This window comes from Apaloderma vittatum, unplaced genomic scaffold (genome assembly GCF_000703405.1).
Source record: "Apaloderma vittatum isolate BGI_N311 unplaced genomic scaffold, ASM70340v1 scaffold4041, whole genome shotgun sequence".
Lineage (NCBI taxonomy): Eukaryota > Metazoa > Chordata > Aves > Trogoniformes > Trogonidae > Apaloderma > Apaloderma vittatum.
The window spans coordinates 26,333-53,258 of NW_009698365.1; the positions used below are offsets into that span (position 1 = coordinate 26,333).

The following is a 26,926-nucleotide window of genomic DNA, read 5'->3' on the forward strand; positions in this document are numbered from 1 at the left end:
TATATGAGCAAGATTATAAGATATAATCTTTAGGGGGCCGGTTAGCTCAGTCACTTGAGCGTGGCGCTAACAACACTAAGGTCGCGGGTTCGGTTCCTGTTCAGTCCTCATGTGTTGCCTGATCTAGTTGAGAGGTGGCATCCCTGCCGGCAGGGAGGCTGGATTAGAATGATCTCTAAGGTCCCTTCCACCTTAGGCCATTCTATACACTGAAATTTAGGCCTGTGTTTCAAATATCAGTAGTGAGTTAGTATGTTTTAATTTTGTGGATTTAAGATTAGATCCTCTACCTGATTTGAGTCTGGTGCTAGATACTGATTTTTTTTATTTTTATTTTTTCCCCTGTGTTAAATAGGTAGAAGAAAATATGGCTTTGGAAAGACACATTGTTGAGGAAACTATAAGTCGAGCTCCTGAAATTCTAGTGCGCTTGAGGTCTCACACTGTCTGGGAAAAGATGTCTGTGAGCCTTTGCTTCACTGTACAAGGATTTCCCACCCCTGTTGTACAATGGTAAGAAATTGGCTCCTAGCCCTCTAAAAATGTTGTTAAGCTCTTTTCATTTGGAAGTTATGGCATAGCTGGTAAGTGTCACATACATAATGGCTATGTTAAACCCCCTTTATAATCCTCATAGATGTCCTGGCTTGTAGCAGTTGATACTACAGTGGAAGGAGTAGGAGGACAGCTTGCTGAACGGTCCTGTCCCGTGTGAGAAGCGAACTCCAGTGTTTCAGAAGGCAAACTGTGGAAGGCATTCAGTTTTTTCTGGCCATCTCTAATGATGAAATGGCAAACGAGACAGAGCTCACAGGCTACTTGCTAAGCCTGAGTATACTTGCACAACACCATTGCTGTCATGGCTTATATCTGTTTACTTTGTGTCAGCCTCTGTTGAGGTGGACATGAGTGTGGCGTCCCTGCAGCTGCCCTCCTCTCCAGGAAAGTGCTCTCCTGTGAGTGTGAGAGCCCCAGGCTGGACTGTGAAGCTCTAACCTGAGGCACAAGCCTGCTGCCCCTTCCTTTGTGCTGAAGTGCTTCACTGTGATCCAAGGCAAAGTTCACCTCCCACCTTGTGTCAGGGGTAGTGGACTGTGAAGTTAAAGTCACATGCCACCTTCTCTCTACTTCACTGCCTGCTCTTCTGGTTTGGGTGAACATCCTTTTCCACTTTCTTACTGCAATGATGTTCCCCCTTTGCTGTCATGGCTGAAGGTGTGTCTATCCATACATACCGGAAAATACTCCATGCAAATAAAGATGATAGGAAATGATATCTGGATGTAAAAATCTACTAAATTAATGCAATGAATAGTAGCTGATATTAATGAATGATTTTCTTTTTCTTGTTTGTCAGGTATAAAAATGAGGAACTGATTACCCCTGGAAGTGATCCAACAAAGTACAGAATTGAAAGCAAATATGGAGTACATGTGTTGCACATAAACAGGTAGATTATTCTGGTGAATACAACAGGTTTTTTTATACTGGACACAAAATGTTTTATATTAACTACAGTTAAAAATTTCCACAAAGTCAGCAAGAGAGTTGTTAAATTCAGTACGCTTCTCAGTTAGCATGAACATTTAGGCTAAACAAGGTTCACTAAGTGGCTGAATATTAGATCATAAAAATGAAATGAAAAATTAGAGGTTTCTGTTACTTAATTCCAGCAATCTGCAAGAAAATATAAGAGGTAAGTAGCTGAAAGAATAGTAGTTCCTTTTTTATTAGAATTTTATCTTCTCAGCTTTTGAAGTGGGAAATTGTGTATTTCATGTTCTTGCCATGATGAAGCTCTTTAAGGTAAGCAAAAATTTAGTTGGTCAGGGCAAGAACACCCAGTTTTCAGATTTTTTTTTTAAAATCTAATTGAATTGATTTTATTTTTCAAAATTATGTTAACCTTGCGGTATAGAAAATTCCTAGGTAGAACATCTTCTCAAAACTAAGCCTGTGCTGTCCTAAACAGTTGAAATATTACATACTATATGTGACTTGACACAAGCTTTCTTAAAAAATATAGAAACTCAAAGAAAAATGAGGATAAGGCTGTGGTACTTAAAAAGAAAATTAAATTAATATCTGGAACAGAGACACACAGAAAAAAGTCCTTTTAATTTCTCCAGAACATGAGCATCATCTGTGCTGAAACAGCTGGAATATTTGTGGCCAACTCTTGGCTAGCCAAACATTTAATTTTCTTCCCTGTCTCCATCTGTCAGCAGTGCAAGCAGCCTGAGCACAGCCTTGTGGCATTAGTACAGAAAATAAGTGCAACATTCCTTCTGCTTTTGGGAAGGACTGCTTGCCTTTGTCATCCTGCAATGAAGTCCAGCCCACCTTTTCATAGTTTAGGGGGAGAGAAACTTATCCCTGTATAGAAAGTGGCAGCAAGAATCACTATGTAGTTGCTTCTTAGTGGGTTCTTCTCAAAGAGCAGTAGTACCCAGAAGTAGTTCTAAGACACTTAAAGTCTTCTACTCACAGGTCATGGATAACTTGCTGACTGCTCTCTGTATCCCTAAGACGCCTCACCAGAGCCGATTCTTCCCACCAACATTATTTTTGGAGATAAAGCAGGAAGTTAAAAGATAAAAACCGGTTGTCATCTTGCAATCTTCTCCCTTGCAGCAGGGAAAATGCTCTTCTTTGTCTGGATGTGTGTGAGTGACAGTCAGGAGATGAAACTTTGGTGGCTTCCTGACAGTGAGTGACTGTGACTGTGTTTATTTTGCTTGGTTAGAGTCCATGAGCAACCGCTTGGAGAGTCCAGATGCCAGATATGTAGTAAGCAGGTTCCTTTTGTGACATTTTGGGTGTAAATGCCATTTTGAAGAAATGAAAATCAGTAACGATGATGCTTTCTGAGCAGCTGTATCCATCGGGCTGAAGGGTACTAGTGGCTTATATGCCTCCGGTGCATGTTTTACTTCCCTGCTCTGATTATTAGTAGTGTAGGCACCATCCACAATCAGCTTTGGAAGTATTCAGATCCAGCCATATTTATGCAGACATACTACATAGACATGTATTGTCACCCACTGTTTACTACTCCCAGACCTGTATGTATACATTCGGACTCCCTCATGTTCAACCAAGCTGCCATCTTCATTTCTCTCAGTCTCGCTGGCAGTATGGTCTATTTTGCTACCTAAAGATGCCTGGCTGTACCCCCACAGGTTTCCCTTCTCTACTGGCGAACTGTAGATCCCAAGTTATGATTTATTTACCATAGATTTATACTATTTATTAAATTAAAATTTAAAAGTTTAAATTTGTTTCTTTATTACTCATCTGTATTATCTCAAAACTTGACCATCAGCTGTCTTTTCTGTCCCAAAAGATAGAAAATCAACATGCAGGAAATGGAAGAATGTTTTGATATTATATTAATATTAGATGTATTAAAAACAATGGATGTATAGGCAGTGGTTAAATATATATAATTAATGCTTTTATACATATATCAATTAACTGTGGATCATCCGTGCACATCTTTGTGCACATATATTTGAAGTGTGTCTTCTGGCTGGTGGTTTGTTGTTTTTTTTTTTTTCCCCGAGAAGTAGAACTGTTGGGATTTTCTACCTATCCACTTCTGTGCTCTTCTCAGCTGTTCATACCAAAGTGCTGAGCTGCGTGTCATCTGATCCACAGCCACTCAGAACGGCCTTGGAATTTCTTGGCTACCTTTCTAGAGCTTCAGTGAAGCTCAGGGAGTGAACTTTTCCTTCTGATGCAAGTGTGATATTTATTCCTATGAGTATCCCTTGATCCCAGTGGAAAAATTCTTGAGGCACCAAAACCAGAACGTAACCTTGTCATCTTAAAGTAGTAACTGGACACAATTTCATCCCCCCATCGTGGCTGCTGTATTCCAGGGCTCATAAGCCTATACGGTAACCAGATAATTTTCATTTCTCTGTCTCATATTTTTATGATGCTCTGTGCTCAATTTACCACATCTTCTGCATGCATTCAGCAGTATCATTATCATACAGTGCCTCTTTCTTGCTCTTTTTAGCCTTCTTCAGTTGGGAGCTTGAGCTCGAGGTCTCCCTTGAACAGTAAAGAAAAGGCATTTGGAGTGTCATTATATTTTTTGTACAGTTCATAATTATAGGAGAAGAAATATTGCCAGACTGCACTAGGGTAGTGGTTCATCCCATCTCTCATCTCATTTCTTATAGGTGATTCAGAGGAGACTGGGAGAAATCCCCTGAATGAAAGCTAGCGGTAGTTGAAATGATTGATACATGCCTGAGAATGTGAGGGTTTGTTTAAAATTTATTTCTTTATCCCACCTAATTCAACTGTGGATAGGGTCATAATGCAAGAAAAGATTTTTTTATCAGAGGGTGTCAAAATGAGGATGCCCCATTGCTTTATAGCATAGCTGCAAAATATTTTCTGCCTTAGTGTGCATCTTAGTGATTAGAAATCATTCTTAATTGCTGCTACGTATTTAGCAACAGCTTTGGGGTTTTTTTTGTTTGTTTGTTTGTTGTGATGCCCCTTTAAATGAATCACTTAGCTTCATGCAAATTGCTTTATTGCATTTCCTAACATATGGGGACAGCAGTACGGCCCTGACCCTCACTCCTCGCAGCGCTGGTGGAGGCTGGGAAGGAAGTTTTGATTTTCCAGAGCTCTGTCAGCGTGATATGGCTGCACAGTCTCACCTGTGCAAGGCTCGGAGCTTGCTGGTAGTGTTTTGCCTTGTGTTCAGGCCCTGTCCCTTTGCTGTTTCGTTAGGTTGTCACTTAAGAAGTGCTTGGGATTGCAGCAGAGGAGGTCGGCGGCTGCAGCAGCAGAGCTGCAGGGCCAGCAGAGCGCAGTGTGGTACCTGCTGCCGGCAGGCAGGGCCAGCCTTCTGCCCTGGCGCTCCCCACCACCACAGTGACTGCCAGCATGCTTTAAAGGGAAAAAAAAAAAAAAAAAAAAAAGCAGCAGTTTAACGATGGAACGAACCTTTTCTCATTTAACAAATGACACCGTGCAGTCAGAGCAGCGCTATTCCGGTTTGATTAGGCACAAAAAAAGGCCTGAGATGATTTAATCTGCAGAGAGCGAGGCCTGCTCTCGGTGGAAGCAGAGGCACTGCAGCAAAGGCAGTCCTCCGGGGAGGAAGGCAGAGGCTTTTTGCTGTTTAAGGGCTGATGAGGTGATAAACTGCAGTATTAGTGAGTGTAGAGGCAGCAGGCATCCTGCACTTCTGCCCTTCTTGGCTGAAATACAAATGGCAGCCCACAAATGAAACGGTTGGTGATCTTCTGACCTGCCAGCCGCTGCCCCCTGTTAAGGTGCAGCAGTGAGGAGCGTGGTCGAGTGACCACCTCTAACAAAAGACCACTTCTCAGTAAAAACAAGCCCCAACCAAACAAAAAGACTCATCCAGATTCAGTCTGACTGAGGAATCAGTACATAAAATGTTAATCCTGTAGGGTATTTCCACATTTTGATGTCATATAGGTGTAACACTGAAAATTTTGTCATTTGGATTCAAAGGAGGCAATTTTAACTCTGTAATTTACTACATTCTGCTTCCTGTTCTTGATATGCACTGAATTGTGTTCTGATTCAGGCAAAAATGTTATTTCACTCTTAACTCCTGTGTTTAAATCTACACTAGGCAGATGGATGAATATATGCATTTTAAACAGATGTATCTGCCTGGGGAATATTTCCCTCACAAACATTAGCACTTTGGAACCTCATGGGGATTCAAGGCAATTTAATTTTCACAAAAAGTATTAGTACCTTGGGAAAGATACAGTTCTACACTCACACTTCATGCTATCTAAATGTAGGCTATGCATATTTTATCTGACCTTTGTAAAGGTTGGAAAACACATTCTCGATCATGATGCAAGAATAACAGTTGGAGACATCACGCTTTGCCTCCTAGGTACTTCAAATGTTGTTTCTAAGTGGTCTTGATTCAATGCACTTTACAGTGCAATTTAGGAAATCTCAGGTTTCTAGCATACAAGGAAGTAGATGGTTTCTGGGATAATCCTCAGTTTGAGCATTAACTGATGCGAAAGGAGAGGCAGGACCTTATGTGATTTGCCATCCTGTCCAACTTTCTTCAGTATGAGCATTAAACCAATGTAGCTGCTAACCCCGCACTAACTCCATACACTTCCAAAATTGGATTTGAAGATGTCCCACTGGGTACTAGACTATCTGAGATGATTTGGTTTCCCTCTTGGAGATTCATTTCAGAGATTACAGCAAGGAATTGTAAAATACATTCAAGGCAGTGACCTCCAGTAAATGGATAGGGTTATTAGGGCCTCTTAAAGGGCAGAAATTCCTGACCTGGGGAATTGTTACCTGTCTGTTCGTAATAACTCTAAGTAACTTGTTTCTCTTCATAAGATCAAAATATGTCTTAAGGGTGTGTTTAGTCATTTGGTCAATTACTTCTTTCTTTTGTTCTCCCTGAGAAAATGAATTATCGTTCTGTCATTAATGTTTGTCAAATAGTTGCTTTCTGACACTGAAGTTCTTGGGTTCAAGAAGCAACCCTTTTGCAAATCTCCTGTCTGTTCTAGAGACTTTTAGGATTGTATTCTGTTTTCTATACATTGGAGACCATCACAAACAAGAAAATCTCATAAAATGGGGTCTCAGGTTTGTTCAGAATACACATTTCTATAGTTTCTGGATTATTTTTAGGCCACCTTGTGGTTAATGATAAATCACTCTTTATATCCTGAATCCTTTGTAATTTTCACAGAAATTAGTTCCTATTGACTATTTTTTCTGTTGTTCTCCTGGAAAATGAAGGCAACACTGAAAACAGATGATGAGTATTTTAAAGTGATAGTGAATCAGTGATAGTGATAGTGAACCTTATTTAAGATATACTGAGATTTTATCCTTGTTGTCAGTACTCTGTACCAACAATGAAATGATGAGGAGCAGTTAAGCTGGATTTGACAGACGCAAAACAGCCTGAAGTAGTGCTATGTTTGTGTGAGGGAATGGCCTAATACAGCAGTGGTGGGGTAGTGTTCATCACTTAGTTAAGATACAAGTGCTGTATGCTGTCTAAATCATGTCTAGCCCAGGGATGGATCAGCATCTAATCAGCAAACACAGTAAATATAGTAAATTAAAGATGTCCTCTCCTATAGTGGTCTTGTGACATGGGATGGACTAATTCCCTTGCCCTTCAGGACAGGGCTGCCAGAACATCCAGACTGTTTTCTGGAAATTGTCCCTTACTGTCTCCTGAGCTGTGTCTGGGAATTCTTTTCGTGAGCTGGCATGTGCCAGGACATGCCAAGGGTTGTTCTAACACATCAACACTAGAGTGATCAAGATCTAAGGGGACAAGTTATCTAACACTGTTTCATTTACTAAAATGGAATATATGTTATTGAATATACTATATACTATGAACTATTTACTGTGTGTTTTTTATATATATCTACTTAAATCAGGGATGTAGTGCATGGTGATGAAAACACCTTACAGTTAATTCTGCAACGCCTGTTGTAAGAAATTTTTCAGATGCCTCATTTGTTGTTAGCGTGTTTCATTATAGCAACACACTGTACTGGAATATGATAAATGTATATACTGTGTACATTTCAGTGTAAAGACATTATAACATGACTTAAGAAAAAAGTCTGCATGGCAATTTTACCTTGCATTTGGCATTTTATCACCCAAGTGTTAAATAGTGTGAAACTGGAATAGTAAAAAGAAAATGTTCTTCTTTTATGAAGTTAGTGCAAAGAAATGTTAAGTCTGACAGTTTTCAGTTAGGTCCATAATCAGTTAAGCTTTATATAGGACTGTGAACAGGTATTGGCATTTTTTAAAATCATTCTTGAAAACAAACAAACAAAAAGTTGAATAATATGAATCCTAGTCTTTCAATTCTTTTGTTTTCTGACTTACTTTGCCTGTCCAGACTGTAGTAGGGTGACTCGAAGGCTTTGCACCCAACTGTAGGCTTTTTGGTTAAGAGGCCTATTTTTAGGATTTACCCTTTTCCTTTTGATAGTTACTTGTATGATAAACTTTATATTTTGCTACTTTATTTAGTGAAGTGTGTGCCTGATGAATTGCCGCCAGGAGGAGCTGTTAGTCCTGTACATTTAGAGAGCTAAATCTCAATTTAAAAGAGCTTTGATCAAGTTGTGTTTTAGATATCACACTAGAGATAATATAATTTTTGTGATATGACACTGCCCAGAATATATGCAAGAGCTGAAAAATAAGTGTCCGATGGGCCTGTCACAGGTGCTACATACCCCAAAACTGGCATCCTGTTATGCAATTTACATCAAACATTTTACATATTCTTTCTTCTCCCACACCTGGGATATATGACCTCTAAGAAGACAAGTGAAATCAGAATTTCGTTGTTTTCATCTAGCAGTTGCCAAGAAGGTACACATTTTTCTTTTGAGAGGAAACTAAGCGCATGCATGCACAACATCATATCTCATAAATGGAAATTTCTAACTTCCACTAAATCATCTAATCCAACCTCCCTGTCATGGGCAGGGATGCCCTTAACTAGACCAGGTTGCTCAAGGCCTCATCCAACCTGGCCTTGAACATTTTCAGAGAGGGGGCATCCACAACCTCTCTGAACAATCTATTCCAGAGTCTTGCCACCCTCATACTGAAGAATTTCTTCCTGAGGTCCAATCTCCACCTATTGTCCTTCAATTTAAATCCATTTCCCCTTATCCTATTGCTGGACACTCTTGTAAAAAGTCCCTCTCCAGCCTTCGTGTAGGTTCTCCTCAGGTACTGGAAGACACCTCTAAGGTCCCCCTCAGAGTCTTCTCTTCTCCAGGCTGAACAAGCTGCTTCGGCCTATCCTCAGAGCAGAGGTGATCCAGCCCCTGGATCATCTTTGTGGCCCTCCTCTGAACTCATTCCAACAGATCCATGTCCCTCTTATGATGTAGACACCAGAACTGGGTGCAGTATTCGAGATGGGGTCTCACAAGGGCCGAGTAACAGGGCAGAATTACCTCTATTGATCTGCTGGCCACTCTGCTCTTGATGCATCCCAGGATGCGGTTGGCCTTCTGGGCTGCATGAGCGCACTGCTGGCTCATGTTGAGCTTCTCATCTATCAACACCCCCAAGTCCTTCTCTTCAGGGCTACCCTCAACCCACTCCGTACCCAGTTTATATTTGTGCCTGGGATTTGCCCGGCCCAGGTGCAGGACCTTGCATTTTGACTTGTTGAAGCTCATGCAGTTTGCTCTGGCCCATTTCTCAAGCCTGTCAAGGTCCCCCTGGATGGCATCTCTTCCCTCAAGTGAGTCCACGGCACGATGGCACCACACAATTTGATGTTGTTGGCAAACTTGCTGAAGGTGCACTTGATGCCATTGTCCATGTCGATGACAAAGATGTTGAACAGCACTGGACCCAGAACAGAGCCCCGAGGAACTCCACTTGTCACTGGTCTCCACATGGACATCAATTCATTGACCATAACTCTTTGAGTGCAATCTTTTAGCCAGTTGTCCATCCACCAAGTCTGTCTCTCTATCTTAGAGACAAGGATGTCATGTAGGACAGTGTTAAATGTCTTGCACAAGTCCAGGTAGATAATGTCGGTTGCTTGTCCCATATCAACCAGAGCTGTAGCTCTGTTGTAGAAGGCCACCAAATTAGTCAGGCACAATTTGCCCTTAGTGAAGCCATGTTGCCTGTCACCAAACACCTGGCTATTTTTCACCTACCTTTCACCTTCCCTTTTTTCAACCTATGGGAACCTCACCAGACTGCCATGACTTCTCAAATACGATGGCCAGTGGCCTAGCAACTTCAGCCGCCAGTTCCTTCAGGACCCGTGGATGTATCTCATCAGGTCCCATGGACTTGTGTACCTTCAGCATCCCTAGGTATTCCCAGACCTGATCTGCTCCTACCCTGGGTGGTTCTTCACTCTCCCAGACCCAGCCAGCACCCGCTGTGATTTGAGTGGTGTGGTTCGAGTGGTTGCCAGTGAAGACTGAAGCAAAAAAGTTGTTGAATATTTCAGCCTTCTCCACATCCTCGGTAACCAGGTCACCTGTATCCTTCCAGAGAGGCCCCACATTCTCTCTCGCTTTCCTTTTTTCTTTCACATATCTGTAGAATCCTTTTCTGCTATTTTAAAGGTCCCTGGCAGATTTGATTCCGTCAGGACTTTAGCTTTTCTAACCTAGTTTCTAGTTTCACGAGCAATCTCCTTGTAATCATCCCAGATTATCAGTCGTTGCTTCCACCGTTTGTGGATTTCCCTTTTGTGTTTGATTTTGGCCAGGAATTCCTTGTTCATCCATATAGGTCTCCTGGCTTTTTTTGCAAGATTTCTGCCTTTTAGGGATGCAGTGTTTTTGACCCTTGAGGAGACAATCCTTGAATGTCAACCTGCTTTCCTGGGTTCCCAATCCCTCCAGGACTTTGTCCCATGGTATGCTACCAAAGAGGTTCCTGAAGAGGCCAATGTCAGCTCTTCTGAAGTCAAGGGTTTTGAGCTTGCTGAGCATCCCCTTCTTTGCTGCTCTTAGAATCTTAAACTCCACCATCTCGTGGTCACTGCAGCCAAGGCTGCCCATGAACTTAAGATTGCCCACTAGCCCTTCCCTTTTGGTGAGAATAAGGTCTAGCATGGCACCTCCCCTCGTTGGTTCCTCTATCACTTGGAGAAGGAATCTCCTGCATTGCTTATGCCCTGCTATGTTGTCTCTCCATCTCTCCAACTGATACTGGGATGATTAAATTCTCCCATGAGGACCAGGGCTTGTGAACAAGCAGCGACTCCTATCTATCTATGAAGGGCCTCATCCACCTGGTCCTCCTGGTCAGGTAGTCTGTAGCATACCCTCACTGTAATATCTCCTACCCTTCCTTTCACCCTGGCCCACAGGCACTCGATCTTTTCTTCATCACTTGCTAAGTGTAGCTCCATGCATTCTAGCTGTTGGTTGACACAGAGGGTAACACCCCCTCCTTGTTTCCTTTGTCTGTCCTTCCTGAAGAGGTTATACCCTCTAAGCCAACACACCAACTGCAGAAGTCATTCCACCATGTCTCTGTGATGCCGATTAGATTGTGGCGCTGCAGGCAGGCAAGTATCTCCAGCTCCTCTTGTTTATTACCCATACTGTGGGTGTTACATAAAAGTGTTTAGCTGGGCCCCTGATGAAGTACCTGAAGCCCCCGATGAAGTACCTGAAGCCCCCGATGAAGTACTAAATGAACTTCACAGAGGCAGGATTTAATTGTGTGTGTTTCAGACAGAACTCTGATTAGCTGATGGCTCAGCCTAATAGAAATCCCAAGAAATAAAAAAAAAATTAGGAATTTTCTTTGACAGACAGATTGTAGACTACTTGACTGGGAAAATCAATTTTTGTACTTGTACCTTAGCATCTGGCCATATATCTTCTAGTGTAACTTTCTCTTCAAGGAGGGATGTAGTAAGCGAGCCAGTCCATCACTGTGTTCTATTTTACATGAAGGAACTGGGTTTTGCTTCATTTTCCATTATATTGCCCTTGCATAATAAATATATTTTCCTCAGTAGAAAAATATATCAAGCCAAAAATTTATACCCATAAACCACTTCGGTCAGTTTTCCTGGTTTTGTATCATTTCCTCTGGACTGCCTAAGAGATATGAGAGAGGTAAAAAATGCCAATATCTGCCTGCGGGGAGTAGCCATAGGAGGAATTTCTGCAAGCATCTCATGCACTTTTCTTCCATGTCTCTTTTTTAAAATACGTGGCAGAAGGGCAAGATGGATTAAGGAAGAAGGTTACATACAGAGAGGGAATATCCAAACTGGCATCCTCCAGCTATCTCCTTTTGACCATTCTCTAAAGGTCATTTCCAGTTTGCTCAAGTTAATGCAGCCTGCACATAAGTTAAACTACAGCAAAAAAACAGTACCAGCTTTCTGATTGTCTCTCATCGATGTCTTGCACTTTGTGACACCAGCAAAGAGCTTTATACACATTTCTTGGTGTTGACATAGCTTGATTTGCAATATCAATCTCTAAGAGAATTCATGTTTGCATAAAGAGCTATATGTTTTCTTCCTTTGCCTTTTCAGAGCTGATTTTGATGATTCTGCTACCTATTCAGCAGTTGCAACGAACGTCCATGGGCAGGCCTCAACTAATTGTGCAGTGATTGTGCGAAGTAAGTCCTACTTTATGATTAAAACAAAAAATAAACATGATGCTCATGTCATTGAATGTTTATTGTATGTTTAATTATAGGATTCAGAGAGGGTGAAGAGCCTCATCCAGCTGGGATAATGCCCTTCCACTGTAAGCATATTTTTTCTTTTTGCTTAAATAGTCTATGTACTCTTATCAGAGTAATATTTTGCAGATGAGAAAATTGGATACAACTTGTTGCTTCTGACTTTGCTTTCTAAGTATTCAGTTGTAACAGGAGTTGTGCAGATGCTTTGGCTTTCCCAGTTACATTTCTAGATCAGCATACAGTGTAGCAGAGAGCTCCATCTCCTGTTCAGATTGGACAGTAATCTGTTTGTGCCAAGTACAATTTACTTACATTCAAGAATGTTTTTTTTTCTCATGCATAGTGCCCCTGTCATACGACGTTTGCTTCACCCACATTGATGTCCAGTTTCTAGAGAAGTTTGGAGTCACCTTTGCAACTGAAGGTGAAACACTAACCCTGAAGTGTTCTATGTTGATCACCCCAGACCTGAAAAGACTACAGCCTCGTGCTGAGTGGTATAGAGATGGTAAGTTCATACATTGCATAGAAGCTGCCTGGAAAATGCTGGAAGAATGAGGACACAGATCAGGGTTAGAACATGAGATTCTCAGAATTTAATCTGGAATAAAACAAACAATGATCTGTAATCAGGATTTATAGACTTGCACCCTTTCAATTAATTGACTCGGTCAACCTTTTCTTGAGCACATGTTTACAGCAACAGGAGGTAATCTCATATTCTCTCATAACACAATCGAACATTTACTGACTGGGTGGAGATTGAAACTCACTTTCTAGATTTGACCATGATTTATAATTGAATGATGTGACAACTGAGCTGAAGGGTACTCACAGAGCAGTATATCAAAGTTTGAAGCACTGAGGTGTGGATGTGGGCCTCTATTTCCATCTTGCTCGAGCATTTATCATGAATTTTATATTACAATGAATTGAACGTATGGTTCTGAAGTAGGAGTCAGACCTGAAACACATGCCTTTGCTCTACTGTTTAAATGCCATGTTGGTAGGCTGCCTTTCTTGCCTCTTTTGTCAGTGAAATACTATGCTATTCAGGTGAAGTGATCTTAAAACCTAGTACTGAAAATAACATCACTGAAGCACATCATATACTCTGGTGGAAGTTAAGAAAATCCTGCATGAGAATTGTTTGTTCACCACATAAAAAAAGTCTTGAAACATGAAAATAAATACTTAAAATTTATCAAGGAGCAGGCTATTGTAAATATTTATTTCATCACTTTTCACTAACCACAATCTCTATGTAGAATATTAGACTAAATAGTCTGCCTCAGGATTTAAGAAAAGCCTTGATTATTTGAGAATGATGGACTCCCAAGACTGATGTTCAGACTAGTCCCAGGCAAACTGGCAGAAATTTCTATAGCTGAAAAAATGAGATGCATAAACTAAGAAGTGACTGTAAGATTAATAAGACAATCAAGAAAATTCAAGATTAGGAAAGTCAGAAAAGGACTGCTTTTATTGCTGCTAGTTATCCTTTTTTTCCCACATATATCATAGGTTTACAGAGATTCACATGTAATCCTTCAGAGAATACACTGCTACGTAAAGTTTCATTCCTATTTGTTTATCATTGTGGATACTTCATTGTGACAGAACCATTATCATAGAATCGTAGAATCATTTGAGTTGGAAGAGACCCTTGAGATCATCAAGTCCAACCATTAACCCTACTCTACAAAGCTCACCCCTAAACCATATTCCCCAACACCACATCTAAATGACCTTTAAACAAATCCAGGGATGGTGACTCAACCACCTCCCTGGCAGCCTTTTCCAATGTCTGACTACTCTTTCTGTGAAAATTTTTTTCCTAATGTCCAGTCTAAACCTACCCTGTTGCAGTTTGAAGCCATTCCCTCTTGTTCTATCATGAATTACATGTGAGAAGAGACCAGCACCAACCTCTCTACGATGTCCTTTCAGGTAGTTGTAGAGAGTGATGACGTCTCCCCTTAGCCTCTTCTTCTTCAAACTAAACAGCCCCAGCTCCTTCAGTTGCTCTTCATAAGATTTATTCTCCAGGCCCTTCACCAGCTTAGTTGCCGTCCTCGACACTCACTCCAGCACCTCGATATCTCTCTTATATTGAGTTGACCAAAACTGGACACAATACTCAAGGTGAGACCTCACCAGTGCTGTGTACAGGGAAACAATCACCTCCCTACTCCTGCTGGCCACACTATTTCTAACACAAGCTAGGATGCCATTGGCTTTCTTGACCACCTGGGCACAGGGCTAGTTGCCGTCCTCGACACTCACTCCAGCACCTCGATATCTCTCTTATATTGAGTTGACCAAAACTGGACACAATACTCAAGGTGAGACCTCACCAGTGCTGTGTACAGGGAAACAATCACCTCCCTACTCCTGCTGGCCACACTATTTCTAACACAAGCTAGGATGCCATTGGCTTTCTTGACCACCTGGGCACAGGGCTGGCTCATATTCAGCCATTCATTGATTTGAACCCCCAGGTCCCTTTCTGCCAGACAGCTTTCCAGCCACACTACCCCAAGCCTGTAACACTGCATGGGGTCGTTTGTCCCAAGTGCAGGACATGGCACTTGGCCTTGTTGAAGCTCATATCATTAGATATTACTAAAACAAAAAAAATATGAAATAATAAAAATGGTGGGTATTTTTTGGTGAATAACCTGAAATCTAAGGCTCATTCTTGAACCCAGATTTTGTTCCTACTGAAGTGTGCAAGGATTTGTAATGACTGTATATAGTTGCTCACCTCACTCTGAGACAAGCCATCAGTTTCACTGGTAATTTTATTTTATCTCCTACTGGCCCCAGTTTCTCAAGGTGCCAAACCTCTGAAATTTTGAATTTGAAACTGCGGCTATGATGAATTGCTATTGACTTAATTGACTTAAGTTTACCTTCCCTGTGAAAACCTGAGATGAAACCGACAGGATTTGATAGTGAGTCCAATAGGCTTTCATCTCATTGTTCTACTTATTGTACAGGGAATAAGATGATACAAACAAGCTTAGATTTGTCTTTCATTGCATGTACATGAACCACAATATTTCCAAGAGGTGTACAGGTGCATCAGCTGGCAGAACTTGTTCCCAAACACAACAGAAATTTATGAACTATATAAAGTTTAGATGTGTTACTGTTCCCTGTGTTTTAAGAAATGGAGGCAATGCATAAATGTAAACAATGAGAAAGTTAATAATTTGTTCAACATCTTGTGCATTAGATATTCTATTTTCTTTGTCTTATTGAGAAGCAATACTTAATTCTACTCTTGCATTAAAATGAACTCTATTTTTCCTAAAATTTTCCAGTTTGTGTTGATCAAGTAATAACAACTAATGCCCTGAGATGGATATGTATGATTTACTCCTAATAATCATACACAAGAGAAATATGTGTTTATCCAGCATTAATAAGCTTCACTTGAGTGAATGTTATTGAGGATGTCTACTAGATTCCCAGGGGCATACAAATCAACTGAATCAAATCCTCTGAAATAGTTTGGGATTTGACAAACATACATATGGTGTCTGTAATTCATGGTGCACTGAGAACAGTTTAAAATACTGAATGAACTAAATCAAAATAATACTTCAGGAATCATAGAATCATAGAATCATAGAATGTGTTGGGCTGGAAGGGACCTTTAAAGGTCATCTAATCCAACCCCGCTGCGGTGAACAGGGACACCTTTAACTACATCAGGTTGCTCTGAGCCTCATCTAACCTGACCTAGCATGCCTCCAGGGATGGGGCTTTCCCCACCTCTCTGGGCAACCTGTTCCAGTGTTTCACCACCCTCACAGTAAAGAACTTATATCTAATCTGGATATGAGTTCAGCTCATAATAGGACCTTTCAGTTATTGATCTCCGATATAATATAAACATTACAAAGCTATATGAACCAGCATTCTACAGCCCTTTATACTGTAATGTAGAATAATCTAGAATAAAATAATTGAATTCAGAGGGAAAAGTCATGGAGTGCAAAATATAGCTGACCAAAATATATGATGAAAATAAGCTTCAGCATAAAGTAAATCCCCACTCATATGATACTTTAGGAAAATTATCTCATGTACTGAAAACAGCATGTGATGCTTCAGTGACATTGCCTCTGAGGGTTACTCTCCTGCAAGTTCATTCTTTGGTAAATTCTAGGGGAAGAGGCAGAGCACAACACGTGTATAGATTAGGCATTTGAGTGCAGTAGTGAGACTCTGTAATTGCAATATTATTGTGATAGCAGGTACATTAATACCTGCTCTAGTACAACTCCTGAATATTCTATTGGCCTCCAAAATTTACTCTTCTTGTCTTGTGTAGAACATTGTCCATGCAGATCTCATTAGAAGAGAGCTTCTGCTTTCTTAGGGAGTGGATCTTTGGCCTTATGTAAAAGAGATGTTTTCCTGCTCTTATCAAACATGATTCCTCTGCACTTTCTTATCTCAGGTATACATAAAGGGTTGAAATGGATGATCTTGGCCTTAAGAGCCAGTTCAGGCTTGCCTACACTTTTAATGCATTCAGACTAGATTGTCTATCACTCCACCGAAGCTTCGAGTTTAAATGAAAGACTTGCTTTTCAGAGGTACTGGTCACTCAATTTTGTTTTTTCCTTCAGGATTTTCCATAGAACTCATGCACTGGTTAAAGTTTCTAGGGGAAGGAGTTTTCTGATTTCTTTTTAAGTACTTCATGTCTTTACATAAAGTCTCAGTACTATTGTGACAGGCATGACAGAAAGGGGACATGCAGATTTTCTAGGTAAGGATCTCATGATTAAGGATCTCATGGGAAGGGATGTGACTGAATTTACTTTGTACACTTCTCAGGACACAACTCTTTGCTGAGGTGATTATGTAATTTACGGCTGTAAGTTTTAGCAGCTTGTGTCTTCCAGATGCTTTATTACCTAAATATGTGTCATTTTCTTAAACCTTCCTGTGCAATTCAGCTGATAGGTGGAAAAACTGATTCCTTTGCAACTGTGTGTCCGCTCCAAAGTGTATCTAAGAAATACAATAATACACAGTTATAAATATTCAGCTCCTTTAAATACAATTCTGCTGCATTGATTACAATAAATTAGTATGCAATAGGTCTTAGGGAATCAAAAATAGTCCAATCAATTATTAAAGAGGATGGTATGAGAAGGTCCCTTGGCTAGCATAAAATATCCTGCTCATTCTTTTCTGGTTTCACTAAGCAATCAGATTAATTTGCATTAATCATGGGTCACCACCTCTCACCTGTGAGAGATTCAAAATTAATTTTATACACTTCTCAAGAGGCATGCCTTGAAGATTTAAATTTAGTGTATATTTATAGCAGTCTTCAGATTAAACTGAAATCTGGTCTTTAAACTGGGAGGGAGAAATTGAGTAACCTGACATTTGACCTGAACAGGTAGCAAAGCTTATTAAAAATGAAACAAAGTTCCACCTTGCATTAATTACAGGGAATGGCAGGTTTTTCCAGACTTTGTTTCAAAATGTGCATAGTATTTTTCTCCGTCAGTACATTAAAATCGTAGTGATGGAAATTCTGTTGTTAGCATCGCAGAGAGTAGTCTGAGACCTCATATTCTCTAAAAATCACTGATCAAATAAGTTTAGAGAGATGCAGCTTACTCACTGTAGAGTTTTCGTAGCATCAATGCACCGTCACTGAATAAAGCTGACAATAGTTTGTGCCTCTGAATAGTACAGAGCTGCACTAGGATGTGGGTTGTTCTGGCAAAGATATTAATGTGTCTGATGGGTCTTCTTTTCCAGATGTGCTGATAAAGGACTCAAAGTGGACAAAGCTGTACTTTGGAGAAGGCCAGGCAGCTCTTTCCTTTACCCATCTGAACAAAGATGATGAAGGTTTATACACCCTGCGCATGGTTACAAAAGGTGGAGTGAACGAATACAGTGCATACCTGTTCGTCAGAGGTAAATTTTCATCTGTTTCTTGAGGAGAAATTAAAAAGAGCAGTAGAAATATTTATTAAACCATCCCATGTAATGACAGAAGTAATGAAATCCAGCCTTGGGGTATTTCTTAGTCACTTGATTTATAAGTATTCAGTGCTAGAAAAAACAGTCATCTTACATGAATGGGGAAGAAGAGCATGCTCCTAAGGACATTTTCTTTCCTGAAGAACTAGCAAAGTGATTTTTGTGGAGGGACAGCTTGTTTCTTCCTTTGACATCCCCTTTGCCAGTAGGAAATAAACATCTTTGCATAGTCCTCACTGTGATGGTTTTAATTCTACACATTGCTAGCTGGGAATGAGCCCTATTGGACATTTTCATATCGTGTGCCTGGCCTTAGGAGGAAGCATAAGAGAAAGCAAAAGAAATATTCCCACTATACCAGTCACAATCATCTCAATAATCAGAGCAAAGAAGCAAAGTAAGAAATTAACTCACTGAAGAAATGCAATTTTCACAAGAGACACAGAAAAAGGAGGTAAATGTATTAAAATAGAATAAAGGTCATAATTTTCCCTTGCATTTGGATACACAGCTCTCAGTGAAGCGAGAATATTCTTCCACATGCACCTTTGAGCAGAACTTAGTTTTCACTGTGTAGTTTTTTTGTTGGAACATGAAAATATCTCTGGCTGAGCACTTCTTTAACTTTCTTATAATCATCGGACAGCATCCTTGATGGCTGAAAAATGGAGCAGCCCCACTGAAGCCATTGGAGCTGTATTAATTTTAAACCTTGTATTTCTTGGAAATGTGTTGAAACAAATGTGTCCTGCAGAGGTATCATCCAGACACCGCATGTGGTGGAGGGACATGAATGTTTTTTCAGGGAGTAGAGGTCCCTTTTTCTCACAGGACTAGTGCAAGGACTTCATCAGCTGTGCAATATATGGTGAACAAGCCACTCTGACACCCTGATCTCATTAGGGACAATTTGCTACAGCTTTATATATCCCAGTTACCTTCTAAGAAAGAAAGTACACAGGGGAGAAGGGCCTACTAATAGATAATAACTTTCCTAGACATTTTTGTTATACCAGTGGGTCAATTTTAGGTACATCTGTTGTCCTCTTTATACTACGTCTGATCCCTTTGCATGCACAAAGGACTTTGAGCTATGTCCTCTGGAGTCTCTAGTGTCCTCCGTTGGCCTTCCTCTTGCCTTTTTTTCATGTAGGCTGTGATATGATACTGAGCACCAACCACCTCACAACTGATTGCAATTAAACTTTATAAATTTAGACTCCATAGAGGGTGTTTCTGAGTTATTGAAACCTTTCTCTGAAGGGAAAGAACTTTACTTATTAGGAGACTTCATTAGGAGTTGTGGGTCCACATCAGTCAACCCTTGTGAAAATGAAGCCATAGAAGGGTATCTTAATGCTGGAATATTGTTTACTTATGCCTGCTGATATTGTAAGAATTTAAATAACAAGTCTTAGAAAAGTACCAGAAGTTTGCTATTTTTTATTCCTTAAGAGATATATTTTCCTTAGCTACATGTCCTTTACTGAGTACCTTCGTCTGATCAGTAACCCACTGAGTCAAAGCTTTTGGTGGGAAAGAGCATCAAAACCACATAGGGTAGTGGGGATTTTAATTCTCATGAAAAGTAATGGGAGTTTGATGTCTAAACTGCTTTACTGTCCTCAAAAATATCCCTGAATACTTTTCTCTATGTGGACATTCAGACATTGTGCATCTGATTCATTAGTGCAGTGAGTAAGTGTGTAATGAAATCTTTGGGGTCCCATTCATCTGTGCTTCAAATAACACAGTGAAGTGAAAATCTTCCCTTTTGTCTTTGTGGTAGATTTCAGAGCAATCAGAGTCAAAAATGCTTTATTTTAATTTGTGATCCAGATGCTGATGCATTGATTGCGGGAGCACCAGGGGCTCCAATGGACGTTAAGTGCCATGATGCTAACAGAGACTACGTTATTGTTACCTGGAAACCACCGAACACTACCAGTGGAAGTCCAGTCATTGGATATTTTGTTGACAAGTACGTAAATGTTGGGTTTTATTTAATTTTCTTAAATGCAAAAAACATGTGTATACTGAAGAAAGAAAATTGCCTTTCTATCTTTCAATATGTAGATTCTTTAGTTATATTTTTACAGACCCTCAGCATTGCCACTCAGTTGCCTACTGTATTAAATTACTGGATTGTTCCTTGGCAACCTTTTAGATCAGATGATCTAGTACCTTCTCAGGCAATCTGGGTACAGTCTGGGAGCTAGCAAGGGCTAGGGGCTACTCCCAGTAATCATTTGCAGGCAGCCACATTTTATCAGCCACAAAATAGTGCAGTGCTATGGATGTGGCCAAATGAGAGAATGAGCCCTGGCAATATTTAATTTATAGAAGAATCCATGGGCATCTTGAATTAGATTGTCTCTTTAATTTGTATACTGCAAAAGCAGAAATCTAGGAGTTATTACATTAACTTTTTATTTCTGCCTTAACTGTGGTACACTAGGAACTCAAGATGTCGGCCCCTGGTAACCAGTAGTTTAAATCAGAATGACAGTCCTCTCTCTCTTCCAGTCTGCTTTGCATTTTGCTGGGGTTTCAGGTCAGTGTAGGCAGCCGGGGAACAGGGGATCCAAGCACTATTTTGCACGTCTTCCACTGAAGCACACACTTGTCCCTTGTAGCCAGAGCAGAACATCTGATCCTCAGTGTCTGAAACTGTCAGTCATCGAAAACATTGCTGAAATGATTTAATAGTGCGTGCTGGTCTACACTTAAAAGCAACATTTGCAGCTCATTGCTATTTTCTACCCTGTAATTAGGTCTAGTTCAATGACAACTGTCTGGGAATTGCTAGAAAATGTTGGCTTATGAATGGCAGTCAGTATGAGGAAATTAACTTAAGCCCTAGGGACTCTACTATTTATATCTGGTTTGTGCAGTGCATAGATTGTGGGAGTATTTCACCTATTTTGTGCATAATCTAGTCAGCTGTACCTTTTGACATTTTGCTTGGATTACTGCAGTACCAAGGAGCCCTTGATCATGACCCTGTTTTTCCTGATACTGTCAGGGCAAAAGGCAGTCTTCTCCAAAAAAGTTTATAGTCGTAGGACACAATACACATATGTACACAAAAAGGAGCCAGTGTGAGGACATCACTCTGCTTCTTGACTCCCACACTCTGTGGCTCAACTGTTGTTGGAGAAAAAAGCACAAAGATGCTTGCTTAAAAACACGACAAGAAAATGACAGAAAAGATTAGGTGAATGTTGCAATTCCAGCATGTTCTGTGGAGATGCATGTTAAGAATAAAAGTGAATAACTTGTTCTTCATAGGACAAGGAGGAAAATCAAATGGAAGGGAAGCAGAGAGAGTTGAAAAGGCCAAAAACCATTCAAGAAAAATGACTTTCACAATTGCATTATGAATAAGTATAACCAAGGTGGGAACTGGTTGTCTGGTCAGAGGCAAGAGTGCATAAAGTGTGTGACTTTCATTAATGAGATGTGTGGTTTAGCTCCTTAACTTAGTGAGGACGACTTCTGTGATTCTATGACTTGGGGTATGTGGATGGTATTTATTTACTGTGGGTTGATACTGATAAATGTTGTCTTCTGCTACTCCAAGATGTGAAGTAGGTTTGGAAAACTGGGTCCAGTGCAATGATGCTCCTGTAAAAATCTGCAAGTATCCTGTGACTGGTCTTCAAGAGGGACGGTCTTACATATTCCGTGTGAGAGCAGTAAACACTGCTGGCATTAGCAGGCCTTCTCGAGTCTCTGAACCAGTTGCAGCCCTTGACCCCGTTGATCTGGAGAGAACACAAAGTAGGTTATGCAAGGCTGAAACAGATGTTGAATATTTCATTTCATTTCATTTCATTTCATTTCATTTCATTTCATTTCATTTTATATTCTGTTTACTTAGTCAACCTAAGGACCAGAATTTATTTCTGGAAGCTTGTATCATTTGCTCTGGGAGATGGGCCCTCAGATCCCATAAACTTATATGTTTGCTGGTGGAAACTTTTGAAAAATCTATTGAATATGTCTATGCAGGGGGTCTCTGATGAGAGATGGAAATAAATCTATCTGTCTAATGAACAAGCTCTTTCTGAAAGCTGGTCTTGTGCTCAAGGCCGCTGCAGATTGCAAAGGAGCCTTATGAGAGCTTCTCCATGAATAAAGTAAGTTGGTTTGCTCTGGGATAGATTTAGCCTTGCCCTAAACCCTTGTAGAGATTCCTTGTACAACGTACTTCTGTTTTGTGTGCTCCTTTTCCTCAGAGAGCAGCTAAACTCATTAAAAAGCCTGCAGAACACTGCCCCAAATTCGCCTGTAAAATCTAAGTTGAATACTCTGTTTCCATTAGCTTTACAATTAGTTAGACCAAAAAGGCCAGTTCATGATACAATTGTTTACTAACCTGGCACAGATTTGAATCAATCTACTGTGATTATGATTCTTGCTTTTTAGCACGTCTTTAAATAGTACTGTCATATCACACTCTGTTTCAGAACCGAACCAGATTTAATAACCGAGTTGTAGAAATATGAGGTATACAGGCTTTTGAACAGGTGATGAATAATAATTTGCAAGATTTGGAAATATATTAAACTAGTTCAAGAAACTAATTGAGTATTTTAATTAACAGCTATTAATGTGGATGAAGGACGAAAGATTGTGATCAAGAAGGATGATCTTGAAGGTATGTAGCATTCTGATAGTTTCAGACCATCTGTTTTATGCTTCAGAAATTTATCATTATAATTAGAAACATAGCTTGAAAAGAAATCCACCTGGTGAGTAAACTCTTTAAAATAATGAATAGAGACAGATATTCTGACTTGCAAGGCTGAGAAAACACAAAGTGAAAATGAAGTCCAAAAGGACACGGAATATCATGCTCTCAACAGCACGACTTTCGTTATGTGCTGACAGCATCTCCTCACTTTTTTCCTTTGGCTAGTACTAAGCTGAGTTTAAACAGCTGAGCATCGTGTTTGGTTGCCTACATCTTCCTTCCTCCTATCCTTTTGGGAGCTATATATAGTTCTTTAGACTGAATTTGATGATCTGAGCAAGTTATTTCTGTTTTCATAAAAAACTTAGACAATCTTTCCCAGTTCTTTAATTAATATATCTATCTGAGTAGACAGGTTGTTCTTAAGGTTAAGGTTATACAGTAAATACTGCTTTTGCTCAGGAGATACAGAGAGAACACTGCCAGCTTTTGAGATGAAGTCTTAATTCCTTCTGTATTTCATTTTTTTATACGTGGTGATTTTTTTTTTAGGCTTGGATAATAAACTTTTCACTTAAGCTGTCAAAAATGTTAACTGTAATGATTCAGGAGTAAAAGAAAAAGGTCTGTCTAATCTAGTCTACAAAGATTATAAAGCTGTAACTCCAATAACAACACAGAGAAACCACCTGAAAACAGGTGTAATTTGAAGGAGAATCCAGCATCAAATGTCTTTTCCAGTGCCTGGGCAGGACAGATGAAGTTTCTCTATTCTTTCAGTAGTTCTCTAAATTAATTGATATAGGTATTGCAGGATCAAAATCACATTATAGGCTCAGAATGCATTTGTCTTGTTTGGCTTCACAGAACTTACAGCTGCTGTCAGGATTGCCTGAGAATGATCAGAGGTGTTAAATGGCCGCTCTGGCGCAAGCACGAATAATACTTGGGTTTCTATTACATGAATGTGCGTATTTAATTAAGGACTACAACTATCCAAATACCATTGTTTATATAGACCATTGCTTTCATCTGCAAGATTGGAGACAATTTCTGAAAAAGCAATCTCATAGATCACAAATAGATTTCTTTTTAAGTGCCAGATGACCTTCCATTCTGGGAGAGTGGAGTGTACCAAATTGTGTCAGCTTTGGGGTTTTCAAGGATGTAAGAAAATACGTTGAGATTTCGTTACGTGAAAGCAGTTCGAAGCTTTTTGACTTTATGCATTAAGAAGGACTGTTTTAATTTTCTTGACTGTATGTGAGAAATTTTGTCTTAAACTCAACCGATGCATGTGCCTTTCTTAAAGGAAAAGTGTATTTGTAGGTAATCAAGTATAGAACGCACTGAGAGGAAATAATTTTTCTTTAGATGTTTCAGTTTGCTTTTAAAAAAGTCTAGTTTTGATTGGGAAATGTGGACAATGAAATAACTTTCAGTGTACACTTTGAGCCTGCTTGGTTCTACAGATGTTTATAAACCATTAAAACATCACTTCCATGGTTTAGAGGTTACTATTAAAAAATTTTCTCTTTTTTATTGTCAAATCTGGAGCATTTAGAGGATATATGCTCTTTGATAGCCTGAGGAGCAGCAAAATGTGTCTTAAAAGAACAAAACTTTTTTGCTTTTCTGTTACAAGCCATAAAAATAAAACTGTCTTCTGAGTTGCCATTTCTGACTCTTACCAAGGAGAATTATACCTGAAGCGGTTCATCACAGGTCTGAGCCTCTTCTGTCTAGTGCTGTTTAAACCATTGTAATTCCTTGGATAGCAAAAATGGCTTCTTCTCACGCTGCAGTGTGTGAGTGTGACCAAAAAGGGCCATGGTGAATTCCTCCGGCCTGGCCCAGGATGTGCAGGTCCTGCCTCATGTTCCTTGTAACCCTGCAGAGTGAGTGGGGAGAGGGGTTTGATCAGGCCTTTCCAACTGGTGGAGTCACCAGAGGGCTGGTGACCTGTTTTGAGAAGTTTTTAGAAGTGCTTTCGATGATAATGCTGGTAATCCCATCACATTACAGGATACAATGCTTATAAATTCTGCTTCTTTTTTTCTGCATTCCGTTTTGTCCTAAGCTGCTTTTCTCCTCACTGTACTTCCCTTCCAGATATCTTCTTCTAGTCTAATTTCTCTTCATAAGTCATTAGACTCTTGTTTTTGATCAAAAGATATCTTTTTTTGCATAGAGTGAGTAAGTTTTTTCCAAGACATTCTGCTCAGCAGACAGAAGTAAGCCACGCGATCAAAGAAAATAAGTGTGACAAATGCACAGGGTTTTAGGCTGTATATTTAACTTTTACTGAAAAATGAAATTACTAACTTTTAATAACAATGTTTTATTTACCAAAATTTAATTGAAGTGAGAAAGTGAACGGCACAGTTGCTACTGTAGGCCCCAATAGCTGAGCGTTGCACTACAGAGTGGGAGTGTAGAAAGACGAGCTGTAGCATGAGCGCTGACCCAGGGGTTAATCTGTTGTTTAACACTCGCTATGTTTGTTACTCTTCCAGGCGATATTCAGATTCCAGGCCCTCCCACCAACGTACATGCTTCAGAAATCAGCAAAACATATGTTGTACTCAGCTGGGATCCACCTGTTCCCCGTGGCAGAGAGCCACTGACGTATTTCATTGAGAAGGTACTGTACAGTGACACTCGGCTGTAAGGTGTTTCATTGCTGTGGGCAGTTGCATTCAGCTCATTTTTAGAACTGCAGACTGAACAATGAAGCTAGCATTTTCTGTGGTCTCGCAGGATTTGGTAATGGGATGTTAGAGGAGCATGGACAATCAAATGTCTTATTACATAATTTAATGAGCATTGAAATTCAAGGTCTGGGGAAAAGGATGCCCCTGTGCTATTTGCTTACTTCTCTCTAAAATGAGAATAAACTGCGTGTGTAAGGTAGCTGTTTAATGGAAAAGAAACATCTTAAGATCTTGCAGTCATACAGGCAAGACTGGAAGTTTAAAGTCTGCCTGTATTAAAGGGAAATATCTGGTAGTCCTGTGGTAGAGCAAGAAATAAACAGTGACTCGTAATGTGATCCTCCCTTTCATTTTTGCAGGCTTATGGCACCCTCTGCTATACACTGACATTTTCAATTTATTCCCAGTAAGGTCAGTGGAGAAGCAGATGCCTGTCTCAAGTTCTCTGCTCCCTGGTAGTCTTCATGGCTGCCTTCCTCTTCCCTTTGACCTGATGGGGGATGTTACTGATTGCAGTGAGAAAGGTGGTTTGTTCTTCTGCTGTCTAAGCTACCAAGATTTAGTTATATCTGTCCCAGAGCCAGCCCTGCTTCTAAATTAAGTATGTTGGACTACAGACAGAAGCCGTAATCTTTGCTCCTTTCTACAAAGTTTCCCCGGTAGGTAAATTGGGCCTCACACCTGACATCTAAAACTCTTACATGCCAAGCTATACTTAGTTTTTATGAATTATGCCTCTAGCATATGCCTCCTCTTAATGATCCACAAACAGTAATGTCCATAAAACTGCCACACATTCAGTCTTCATCTTGAATATTGTGGCAGCCTTTTCTCAGGCCCTTAGCATGCAATTTTTTTTTCTTCTCACATCTGTTCAACACATTCCTCCAAAGTCCATTTCTCAGCCAATCATCCTGCTCACATCACTCCTCTTTTTTTTGCAGTCTCCATATTTTCTATTCTTTCTCAGTCACATCAAAATCTCCCCTTCAGAAAAGTTTTGTAGTCCATCTCTACATTCTTCATCATCCATTGCCTCAAGATGTTGAACCAATAGGTGTAAAGTGAAGTCCAGTCGTTAAATTTTCCAGCAAGCATGTCCACGCTTTTTCTTACTCTGCCTTTTAGATTCAAAAAAAGTAATGACATTTTCCTTAGAAATATGTATCTAATTTTCCTTCCATGCAATAAAATAGCATGTCTTCTTTCTACTTATTCACAGTTGCATGCATCT

General features: G+C 40.0%; 1 protein-coding gene across 1 annotated transcript in view; it reads left to right on the forward strand.

Moving 5' to 3' along the window:
* Nucleotides 1-26,926, forward strand: part of MYOM2 (myomesin 2) — a 79,507-nt gene that overhangs the window by 10,595 nt on the left and 41,986 nt on the right. The window contains exons 5-14 of the mRNA XM_009877978.1: nt 356-513; nt 1,358-1,450; nt 12,095-12,183; nt 12,264-12,314; nt 12,596-12,760; nt 18,052-18,213; nt 20,119-20,260; nt 21,863-22,062; nt 22,889-22,942; nt 25,495-25,622. Of these exons, the coding sequence (XP_009876280.1) occupies nt 356-513; nt 1,358-1,450; nt 12,095-12,183; nt 12,264-12,314; nt 12,596-12,760; nt 18,052-18,213; nt 20,119-20,260; nt 21,863-22,062; nt 22,889-22,942; nt 25,495-25,622 (1,242 nt within the window). The remainder of the gene's footprint in view (nt 1-355; nt 514-1,357; nt 1,451-12,094; nt 12,184-12,263; nt 12,315-12,595; nt 12,761-18,051; nt 18,214-20,118; nt 20,261-21,862; nt 22,063-22,888; nt 22,943-25,494; nt 25,623-26,926) is intronic.